At 48.8% G+C, this 12385-nt stretch overlaps 1 protein-coding gene across 6 annotated transcripts in view; it reads right to left on the bottom strand.

Moving 5' to 3' along the window:
* LOC123753985 (prolyl endopeptidase) overlaps positions 1-12385 on the bottom strand; it is a 103331-nt gene that overhangs the window by 19463 nt on the left and 71483 nt on the right. For all 6 annotated transcript variants that reach the window (XM_069329756.1, XM_069330787.1, XM_069328723.1 and 3 more), the window contains exons 8-9: positions 7875-8075; positions 1072-1257 (exon numbers count right to left, since the gene is read on the bottom strand). In XM_069329756.1, the coding sequence (XP_069185857.1) occupies positions 1072-1257; positions 7875-8075 (387 nt within the window). The remainder of the gene's footprint in view (positions 1-1071; positions 1258-7874; positions 8076-12385) is intronic.

The raw sequence follows: 12385 nt of genomic DNA, 5'->3' as shown, positions 1-12385 counted from the left end.
GAATATTCATGTTATCCAAAGTTACAAAAAGTAATTTATATTGGTGTATACTGGCAGCAGGTTTTCTTTTAAACATGTCTCATTGAATATGACCGCATATTCTGTATTTACTATCTTTTGATTTAGGGCTTCTATCCCTCTTAACTATTTTCCTAGCATCAGGGGCTTAGACGAAAGTTAGCTTAGCTTTCAGCTAAGCTTTCAGCTAAGCCCTGATGCTAGGAAAATAGTTTTCTATTTTCTATTATAAAAATAGAAAATAGAAATAAGGCACAACTCGCTGCAGTTTTGCTTTTTCCGACTGCAGCGAGTTGAGTCGTGTGTTTTTCATTACCCCAGTGAGATTGAACTGCAGCGATTTGAGTCGTGTGTTTTTCGATACCCCAGTGAGATTGAACTGCAGCGATTTGAGTCGTGTGTTTTTCGTTACCCCGCTGACCCATGCACAGGCATCGCTAATGGTCAAAGACGTCACCAGGTAGTCGCTCAGCGTTCCTGCACAGGTACGATCAAGGGGATTAAAAAGCCGGTCCCTGGCGTAGCCAAATTTCGTTACCCCAGTGGCCCATGCACAGGCATAGCCAATGGGCAATGACGTCATCTGCCAGCCAGACTTCAATTTGCCTGGGGGTAGGATTAAAAGGCTGGCTCCTGGCGTACCCAAATTCTGTTACCCCGGTGACCCTGCACAGCCATCGCTAATGGTCAATGACGTCACCAGCTAGCCGCTCAGCGTTCCTGTACAGGCACGTTCAAGGGGATTAAAAAGCCTGTCTATGAGTCGTGTGTTTTGCGTTACAACAGTGACCCTGAAACTTAATGTATAATACAATCAACCATAGTCTATTTTACTTCCAACTATCATCCATTGCAAAAGGGGAAGCAACACAGAGCATGAACTACCATGTATCTCAGCGTTCATCCCTGTAACCGAACCAGTATTTACCCAGGTCTTTTTTCCTAAATGTAAAACGCTAGAGGGATAGAAGCCCTAAATCAGAAGATAGTAAATACAGAATATGCGGTCATATTCAATGAGACATGTTTAAAAAGTAATTTCTGGATGTTTACCTTGGGCTGAAGGGGTTCTTGTGTAAGATCAAGGTGATAAATTACTCCAGGGGAAAGGAAAGATGTAAACTGATAAAATATTTCAGAGTGAGTGCGTTTTCCAGAGTAGCCGCTCACTGTGCCAATGTCCAGGGGAAGAGTGGTAAGGAGTTCCCCACTTTCTAGACTATGCAGTTCCAACACACTCTATAAAGATAAGTCATTTATTATACAACATTGGGAGATAATGTGTCAAACACAGACAATTAAAAGTGAAACAGACAGGAGAAATACATAAAATAATAAACATTTTACAAGGTCATCAACTATTTGGGTATTTTATACCAATTTTCAATGATAAACCAATTAAAATTAATTTAAATGTAAACAAAAGTTGGAGTGTTTTGCATTTCATATTCCTAAGGCAACTCATGATAAATAATTTATGTGGCATTACAACATCACTGACACAACACATACAACATCCATCTAATCAGAGCCATAAATGATGGTTCAACTGCCAATTAAAGCAAACCCAGGAGGAAGAGGAGTGTTGCTTGGGAGGACCACAAGGTATATAACTACTGTAGATGCATGAGCACACTGTCTCCTATCCTTGGGTCAGAAGAGGACCTTCACAACACACTTCAAACATCCCCAAGGTTGTCACCACAAACTCCCCCCCCCCTCCTCTGTCAACAGGCAGTGTTCCAAAGCAGAGGGCAAGGGGGGGGGGGGGGGAGGGCGGGGAGGAAGGTGTTACTCAATGTTCAAGATATATGAAGTTCAATAACAAATGCCTGAACAGTAGTATGTAATAAGTTTAGATTCACATGATCAAGATGGCATCAACTGTATACTGAATATTGATTATGAACAATTTATGTTTATTGGTATAGTGCTCATTACAAACAAAACCAAATTATTATATACAACTGAGCATGTTGTCATCACAGCCAATACCCCAAGCTGGGCTCTGGGAGTAGAACAACTCTCGGAATCCTCTCCAGGTATGCTACTATATATTGTACCTTATACAGTATTTAAAAATATGCAATGTGTGAGGGGGTGGAAATGTCACCAAGCCCACTACTTGGCCAGCTCTTAACTGGTGGAACACTTGGGAGTGAAGTTGTGCCAACCAGAGGAAGAATGACCTGCTAGGGGTAGCGCTTGTGATCCGGACTCTGGCTCCACTGAATGCCTACCCTGATCCACAGCGGGCAACACCCCAGCTCTACCTGACCACCTCCAATGATGAACATGAAACCCCCAAGAACAAAGGAGGTCTGAAATAGGCCTACAAGCAGTATCCGCTGAGAAAGGAAATTTAGAAATAACCTCCTCAGTAAAGAGAGGAGAGAAGAGAAGAGGGAGGTGGACAAGAGAGCCAGGGCCAACACATGAGTTGAGTAACAAAGAACTTGGCCACTTCCTGGAACATAGGAGCATACAGCCTGGAAAGAACAGCTGGTGCAGCTACAACTGAGACCAAAACCCCCCTCAGTGACAAGCACCTCAGTGACCTCCCACAGCCAATCAGTATTGAGCTTAAGGAGGCCCAGAAACCCCCATGAAGGAACCCAAATGCGAACAGGCGCAGAGGTTGTCAGCCACAAGTGCCGCCAATAACATAATCACCTGGGCATGGAGCTGCATAAGACCTACAAGAGACAAGAGCAAACAGGCAGTCATTGAGGGGCTCAAAATAAAAGCCCCAAAGAACACATGCAACATGGTCGACACTTCACACCACTCAAGTGTACGGGTACGATAAAAGCTCCACCAAGCCCCAAGCCCCAAAGAACACATGCAACATGGTCGACACTTCACACCACTCAAGTGTACGGGTACGATAAAAGCTCCACCAAGCCCCAAGCAACAAAGAACACATGCAACATGGTCGACACTTGACACCACTCAAGTGTACGGGTACGATAAAAGCTCCACCAAGCCCCAAGCAACAAAGAACACATGCAACATGGTCGACACTTCACACCACTCAAGTGTACGGGTACGATAAAAGCTCCACCAAGCCCCAAGCAACAAAGAACACATGCAACATGGTCGACACTTCACACCACTCAAGTGTACGGGTACGATAAAAGCTCCACCAAGCCCCAAGCAACAACAAAAGATTGTCTGCTAGCCAGGAAGATTCCAGAACCTTATAACACATCCAAAAAGAAAAGTATATGAGAGAAGACTCAAACTCAAAAGAGAAAGGGTTCCTCAAAAGGAAAGGGTTGAATGTAATGAAACGCCATTTTCTGGGCGAGTCCCACGGCTCCCCGGAGTGATCCAGGCTGAATGGATATGTATAACTTTCTGACATCAGTCAATGTGCACAGATAGGGGCCTCATAGGCAATGGGGCCTAGGGCAATGTAGGGGCCTCGTAGCCTGGTGGATAGCGCGCAGGACTTGTAATTCTGTGGCGTGGGTTCGATTCTCACACGAGGCAGAAACAAATGGGCAAAGTTTCTTTCACCCTGAATGCCCCTGTTACCTAGCAGTAAATAGGTACCTGGGAATTAGTCAGCTGTTATGGGCTGCTTCCTGGGTGTGTGTGTGTGTGTGTGTGGTGTGGAAAAAAAAAGTAGTTAGTAAACAGTTGATTTGACAGTTGAGAGGCGGGCCGAAAAAGCAAAGCTCAACCCCCGCAAACACAACTAGGTGAATGCAGAGTTCTTGCCTACCGAGGACCATGAGCCAGAACCTGGCCCCGCTCAAGAGAGGCATGAGGAGCAATGGCCTATAGAAACCCCCATGTGGTTGGAGCATTTTAGGTCTGCCATCAACCAGGACAGGCACCCAGAAAGGTAGGCGCCCCAAACCCCTATTCTGGTGAAACTATTGCTACCGAAAGCTAAACGAGTGGACAGAACTCCCCTAACGAAAATTAGCAAACGAACATGATGTCATCATGTCACCGCGCCGCTGTCTGCGCCACCCCCCCCCCCTCCCCGGGAGGAGGAAGGGGACGCTTCAGACCCGCCTGCCGTCGATCCACCCTTCAGTTCTTAGGCTGGATGTCAAAATACGCAAAAACACCGGTTTTGCCTGGGAACCTCCGAGACTCGCCCAGGAAATAGCGTTTCTTTACATTCAACCCTGGTTTTCTGCGGGAAGCCCTGTCGGCTCCCCAAAACTAAGACAAAGACAATGAAAAACAGGGACTTACCCAGCCGTGGTCAGTCCTCACTCCTCAAAGCGAAGTCGAGACAACTGACTGCAACTGCCGACCCAATGCAACGCAGGCCCTACGAAGACCAGGGACACTGACAAGGGAGCTAGCAGCCAGGACCTTGTTCGACCTCCAAAAACCCCATGCCCGAATGTCAACCCAAGACATGCTGCCAAAGATGGCAGCCAAGGCAGCAAAACTTACGCACGTCATGGGCATGAGGATAGATCGCAGGCTGGCTAGCCTTAACACTTTCGCCCGGGCATGACACAGCATTGCGTCATCCGTTTACTGGCGGTAATACCGGGGATGATGCAGCATTGCATCATCCACTTTAAATAATCGCCAAAAATCAGGTTTTTATCCGATTTTTTGGGACTGGTTTTAAAATGCACGCCGATGTCTTCCCATTTTCTTTGTTGAGCCTCGTGGCCCTCAGGCGGCTTGGCACACGCCGTGGGCCCATTGTTTTCGCTCCACTGTTGTAACCAATGTTGCCTCCCCTCGCATCTCAAACGTGTGTACATTTCAGCTATTTTCCGTGGCTATATTTCTTACTGCGGCTTTAGAAACTATCTACGCTTACTCCACGATGGATAGTGATCATGAACAAGGCCCTTCCAGGAAGAAAATTGCGAAAGAAAGGCTTGAAAAGGGCGGGAATTGGCAGTGTAGCTGGAAGGCGACTGAGCACTCACTCGCGGCTAACACGTGGCCCGTCTTCAACTCGTCGGCGGTTGGAGCGTGACCAGGTTTTTTATTTTATATGCTAATGTTCCTCTAGAGAATTCAATTGCGAACCCATTGAGACCAAAATGAAAGACCTAGGATAAAAATTGAGGTGACCAGAGTGAAAATAGTGAAAACATTTGATCGCGTTTGCGCGCTCCTGGGTAACTCGTTCGCACTTTCTCTGTTTGCTGCGGGTAATTAGCCGGGCTTTTGGAGTTTATATGCATTTAGTGCTGTAGAGAATTCTATTGCGAACATAATGATACAAAATTTAATCTCGTAGGACGAGAATTAAGGTGACAAAGTTGAAAAGAGTATACACTTTTCAGAATTTACGCGCGCTCCCGTGACACCCTGGGTCCCATATCGCACAGTTGAGGGGTGGCGCGCGGGGTACGCCAAAGTGTTAATAATCCTGTGGAAGACGTGGGAGACCCGAACACGGGAACAGGGAAGAAGGGAAACCGGCTCAACCCAAAGCGCATCCCTGGCCACCGAAGCCAAGGCGCACAAACAATGGCAATGGAACGGAGCAGACGCAACATCAATACCAAACGCAAGCTGGAGAGGCTCTGCCAGCGCCGCACAATAGGAGACATTATTCGGCACGAGATGATGATCCTGAAACATCCACGACAGGAAGGACAAAACAACCCTATGGCTCTCCTGGCGAAGATCAGGCCCACTGGTCAGACTCAGAAGCTCTGGCAGGAAGACCAGGCTCGAATGCCTCCGTCACCCCAGATGAAGCCCCCTCCCCCCAAGACTGCCCGAGTCTCACCACCAAGAAATCCCTGCTTCGGCTCCAAAACCCTCAGACATTTGGGAGCCATTTGTTAGCAAGATTAACCACAGCAGGGAAAGGACAAGGAGGCAGAGGAAACCAGAGTCGAAGCGACTAACAGCCCCAAGTCTGGGTCCCTATAACCAGAGCAGGGCAGCCACGGGGCATCCAGAAAAGCAACCAACCCGAAGCATTGCAGTAACCTAAACCGCATACTGTATGTAACACAGATGCTGCCTGCACCTGATCAACAGCATTATCAGACTGGGTGAACTGGAGTACACTCCAGGAACACCACATGCAAGACTCCAGGTCAAAGGTGTCATCGACCCAACAGTCAGCATGTCGGAGGCAAAGATGGTGAATGTCACCCTGAGACAAGGAAACAGAGCAACCTTTAAACTCGCACGAAGTAAGGGAGCCGGTCGGCCGAGCGGACAGCACGCTGGACTTGTGATCCTGTGGTCCTGGGTTCGATCCCAGGCGCCGGCGAGAAACAATGGGCAGAGTTTCTTTCACCCTATGCCCCTGTTACCTAGCAGTAAAATAGGTACCTGGGTGCTAGTCAGCTGTCACGGGCTGCTTCCTGGGGGTGGAGGCCTGGTCGAGGACCGGGCCGCGGGGACACTAAAAAGCCCCGAAATCATCTCAAGATAACCTCAAGAGGAAGGTGGGACTCGGAGGTTTCCTCCATCAAACCAGTGAACCTCAATGGGGGGTTCCCAGGGCCCTTAGGCTGACTGCTAAGAGAAGCCCAGGCAAGGTACTGCTAACCGGTTATCCAAGAGCTACTAAGCAAACAAACTAAAAGCTGAACCCTTGCAACGTGTGCAGTCACAGGGACCTAGTGGAGGGCCACCAAAATCATACACGTGGTCCTACAGCCACACCAGGCAGACCCCCACCAGGCAAAAAAACACAAAAAAGAAAACCCCCGCAAAAGCACAACTTCCCCAGGGAAACAGAACCAGCCATTATGCGTATATTGCGTCACAGCCAACGACGACACTACCTCCTACCCAAGGTCAAACAGGATTAAGAACAACCCCAGCTGACCCATAATGTGGGCAATCACCGAGCAGCAAAAGAATCGCACAGAGGTAGTCTCCCGAACAGCTTATGGAAGATAGCCCTAAACCGCAAGGGTAGTACTTACAGGGCACTTAGGGAAGGTGGCCCTTGGCCAGTACTCTTGTGTTACTCATGGCTCACACTTCACCACACAGTAGAACAACGCCTTTATGTTCAGCACTGCTCAAAAGGATGGAGCCAGAGGCGATCGACCACCACCAAACACAACAGACTGTGAACTGAGGTTGGGTAGCTGGTGAGGGAGGTCTGGGACCCCCCCCCCCTGCCCCCTCCCAAGGAGGCAGGAATTGTGTAGACAGCGGTGCGGCGGATGTAGTGATGTCATGCTTATTTGCTTGTTATCGACTGGGGAGTTCTTCTTGCCAGTTCAGCTTTCAGTTTGCAATTTTTAACCAGCTGTAGATTGTCTTGGAATTCCTACCTTCCTGGGTGCCTGACCTGGTAGATGGCAGATACAGACTTATTCCAATTACACTGGGGTGTCTATAGGCCATTGCTCCTCGTGCCTTTCTTGAGGGGGGGCCAGGTTCCGGTGCTGGTCCCCGGTAGGCCTAGAACTCATTCGATTGACTGTTGCCATGGTTTAATATATACACATCAGCCCAATATAGCTCTAGGCAGCCGAAGGGGCTCTACACAGAAAAAGTGTACAAATAATTTATGCAAGAGAGAAGTGTGTGCGAGATGCCAAAATGGGGAGTCATGCAGAAGAGTTTTGGGTGGCATTTAACTTATCAACAGATGGTGGCAGCAGGTACCAGGTCCAAGTGCTAGTTATGACAGACAAAGGACATGATAGATCATCACAACACAGGTAAACCAAAATTATGAGCAACCAAGGTTAAAAATTAGATGTTGCAATGAATGTACACATTAATTCAACCCAGGATGAATATTGCAGTGAAAATGTTTAAGGAATACTTATTGAATGTGGATATTATTGTAAATATTTTACAAGTCTTAAGTATACAATATTGTATAGACAGAATGGCATAACATGAAACGTTTATTTTTTTTTTACTCTACTTACCTTCACATCACAAATGTAGCATATAACTAGCTTGTTTCCATGGACGCTAGCTGCCCAGTCCAAGACATTCTTCTCATGCTCTGGGACAAGAGTTTCCCACTTCTCAGGAGCAGGGCTGGCTAAGTCAATCTTCACCAGACGGTAATTGGGTGCCCCTTTGTTAGTCCGGAAGACACATATTGTTCCATCATTGGTAATGTACTGTAGGAAGGAAACAAACAAGACTTTTTAGCAATGATAAAACTGTAATATTGTATAAAAAACAAGCGTTGAATGTAATAAAACACCATTTTCTGGGTGAGACCTGGAGGCACCCGGAGCTATCCGGCTGATATGGATGTATCAGCTTTGGCCATCTGTCAATGTACATGGAGTTCTAGACCTACCAGGGACCACAAGCCAGAACCTGGCTCCCTCAGAGAGGCGCGAGGAGCAATGGCCTATATATAGTTTAGAAGTACTCTATGTCTGCCATCGACCGGGTCGGGCACTAAGAAAGATGCCCTAAAATGCCCCCCCCCCCCATTCTGGTGAAGAAATGCTTCCAAACGCCGAACGAGAGGATAGAACTCTCCATGAAGAAAAACGATCAAACGACCATGAAGTCATCTCGTTACCAACGCGCCACTGTCTGCGCAATCTCCCCCCCCCTCCTCGAGAGGGGAAAGGGGAAGTCCCAGACCCCCCTTTCCTCCTTGCTGGCTACCCGAGCCTATCAGTTCTTAGGCTGGATGTCAAAACACGCGAAAAGAAATGCCGACCAGAGGGAGGGAGGATGCTGGGACCCTCTGGGTCTCACCCAGAAAATAACGTCTTATTACATTCAACGCTAGTTTTCTGGGAGGGGCCCCTTTGGCTCCCCGGAGCTAACTTCCTAAAAACAAGGACAAAAGAGGGACAAACCCAGGAGACGGAAACCACGCGCCCAAAACCCGAAAGCAAGACAACTGGCAACACCAAACGACCCTGCAGATGACCTGGGAGACCCGAACCTTGGAACGGGGACGAAGGGAACCCAGGCAACCCAAATCGCATCCAGGAGCACAGAGGCTGCGGCATGTAGGCAATGGCAGAGAGCCACAATCGGACACAAGAAGATGCACCCCCTGGCCAACCAAAGAAGCGTCAACAACCGCAGGGACCCCTCCGGAAAACAGCCGTTCCAACCTCACCAGAAAAGAAAGAGTCAGCTGCAAACGAACAAACCGTACACCATAAACCAAAGGAGCAGAAATCTCCGAGAAACAACCCTGAACCGAAGGAGCACAACAAGTACAACACCTCGACTTACGATATTTTTGAGTTACGATGTAAATTTGGTCGGAAAATGCGACTCGACTTACGATCGTGTCATCAACTAACGATATTCATTGATAGGCGTTCGGGTCGACCGAGCGCATGGTTCCTGGTGGCATGGGCCGACCTGCTTCAGTTTAACTGAGCCGCCCGCTTAGCGACGATCACGCTTGTAAGAAACTCCATTATTCTGGTGATTTTTTGTTTTTTGAACATAAAAGTAATTATTATATATTATGCCATGGGTTCCAAGAAAGTCAGTGATAAGGTTCAACATATGGAAACACATGTGAGGATGACCATAAAAGCAGTACATAATGTCCCTTCCTCAAAAATTAAGAAAATGTGTGCAGCATGAGAAGAACTGCAAACTTTTGCTGAAACGACTCGTCCAAATCAAGCTGCAGTAGGCCATTGCCTTAACCTTTTCAATGACACTGTGATGAACGAAGGAAAAAACTAATTTCCATGGACAAATTTTTAATGAGACAAACAAGCAGTGAACCACAACCAGGTCCTGGTGGTATGCAGGCAAAACGTGCCAGAGAGCGTACCCCAGAGAAGTCATCACGGCCTGATGTTATAATGGAAGGGGACTCCCCTTCCAAACAGTAACACCTCTCCTCCTCCTCACCATCTTCCATACGCATCAAGAGTCCCCGATAAAGGTAAGATGAACATATGTACTGTATTGTAGTTAGAAAAAAATTGTATTCAGTATAAAATGTATTTTTAAGTTAATATTCTTGGGCGTGTGAAATAGATTAATTCAATTCCCATTACAGTATTTCTTATGGGAAAATTTATTTCAATTTACGATATTTCGACTTACGATCCGTCTCTGGCAGCCGTAAAATCACAAAGGAAGGAGGTCCACTGGTCAGACCCATACGCAACGGCTGGAGGAACCGACTCGAATGCCTCCGTCACCACCCCGGAAGGGGCATCCCCCGAGACTGCCCCGAGTCTCCAAACCAGCTACACCTCGACCCGACCCCGAAGCCTTCAAACGCTATGGAGACGGAAGCAGGAGGGGGGGGGACCAGAAAGCACCACAGCAGGGGGAAGAAAGAAGGGGAGCGAACCAAACCAAGGCTGAAACGACCCATACCCCCAAGTTCGGGACATTATAAGCAAAACGGGGCAGCCACAGGGCTTCCGGGGTAGCAAACAACCTAGCGCTATGAGAGAGCTGCAGACCCGGCCGCTATGAGAGGTGAAAACTAACTGCGTAAGTACCCTGTGCCCCTACCAGTGATGAATACTACCCCCTACCCAGAGACAAACAGAGGAGCAAGAAAACCTCCCAGCTGACTCCAAGGACGGACAAGTACCAAGCAGGAATTGACACAACGGCGGTAGCCCCCAAGCCCCAAGGGCAGTACTGTACTTACAGGGCACTTAGGGAAGGGGACCTTAAGCGCATGCAGCCCGAGTACTTGTGAATATACTCCCAACTCGCACACAACCGAAGCATGAACAGAGAAGAAAAGCTGGAGCTGGAGATACACAACCTAAACCCACCGACATCAGTCACGAACTAACAGGCTCGAGTAGCCGGCAGGGAGGGGGTGGGGTTGCGCAGACGGCAGCACATTGGTAACGAGATGACGTCATGCTCGTTTAATCGTTTTTCTTCACGGAGAGTTCTATCCTCTTGTTCGACGTTTGGTAGCATTTCCAGAATGGGGGGTGTTTTGGGGCGCCTATCTTTCTGGATGTCCGCCCTGGTCGATGGCAGACATAGAGTACTTCTAAACTATATATAAGGCGTCTCTATAGGCCATTGCTCGTCGCACCTCTCTGAAGGGGCCAGGTTCTGGCCCGTGGTCCCCAGTAGGCCTAGAACTCCATGTACATTGACTGATGCCCAAAGCTTATACATCCGTATCAGCCGGATAGCTCCGGGGAGCCAATTAAGGGGCTCCCTCCCAGAAAGAAAGCCCTTCTTTTCTATATATAATAAAAATGTGGATAAACCACAGGACATTCTTTCCCCTGAAGGAGAAGCCACCCAACGCCACCACAGACCACACAAAATGACCCGAAAGGTCCCACATCCCACCTATCCCAAATCGTGGGATCAGGCATGAGCAAACAGAGCGAGCTTCCCCCGCCCCATCGCTCCGTCAATGGGACAAACCACGAAAGGGCCAACGCACCTTATGAGAACCTAAGTGGCGCACAGGGCGATCCCCGTGCCGACCAGAAAAAGATGGAACTGAAGACTGCACCACTGGCCTACCATGACGAAAAGAACCCAGAGCCCTGGTACGACCCTTCCAGGAAGGCCTCCCCATGAGCCCCTCGGAGGACTAACAAGTCCAACATAGGATGGCAACTAGCCGAAGCTGCCTGCAGATACTGCGTTACCGCACTCTGCAAACAGCAACGGACAAAAAGGCGAAGACAACATAAGAGCCAGGGCCCAAGTGGATTCCAGGGAAGAAGCAAGCACCGCCTGCCGACACACGAGTGGAGAAGCAAAAAAATGCAAAACCGCGTACCGCAGGACAGGTGTGAACAGCTTCAACAATGCAGACGACGCACGCACCACTGAGGGCAACACACCAGACCAAGAGGCGGCTCCCAAGCTCCTCCACATCCAACGCAAGCCAATCAGAGGACAACTCGAGGAGGGAGAAGAAACGCAGGGCCGAAGCCAGCAGGCCACGTGTATGCAAATCCTTCGTGACCAAGGTAGCCGAAAGGGAAGGAACCTGCACATGAAGCTGCATCACACCAACATCCTGCGGAAGGGCAGGGGCGAACAAATATGCATTGAGATGCTCAAATTCGCCCCCTCCCCCTCAGGAAAACCTGCAACGCTGTCTGAGCCTCCCTCCACTCAAGAGAGCGGGACCGACAGATAGTCGGTCCCCAGAAGAGGACTCCCCAGAGTCTTTTAACACCAACTAAACCCTGCCTCAACTCTGAAATTCTAAGACGTTTTGGAGCCAGACGCAAGGAAGGGGGGCGGGGGGGGGGAACCAGATGAACCACCGAAGGGGAAGGACAAGGAGGGGCAGACGGAACCAAAGTCGAAGCCACTCCCACCCCCAAGTCCGGGTCCCTAGAACCAAAATGGGGCAGTCTCGGGCCATCTGGGCAAGCAACGAACATATCGTGTTACAACAACCTAATTGAACATGTAACACTGCCGCTGCCTGCACCCTCATATCATGTTCAGTACCTTGGGTGAACTGGAGCAAGTA

Source organism: Procambarus clarkii, chromosome 1, assembly GCF_040958095.1.
Source record: "Procambarus clarkii isolate CNS0578487 chromosome 1, FALCON_Pclarkii_2.0, whole genome shotgun sequence".
Classification (NCBI taxonomy): Eukaryota; Metazoa; Arthropoda; class Malacostraca; order Decapoda; family Cambaridae; genus Procambarus; species Procambarus clarkii.
Note: the sequence above shows the minus strand (reverse complement) of the source record. Positions and strands in the feature narration are given on the sequence as shown.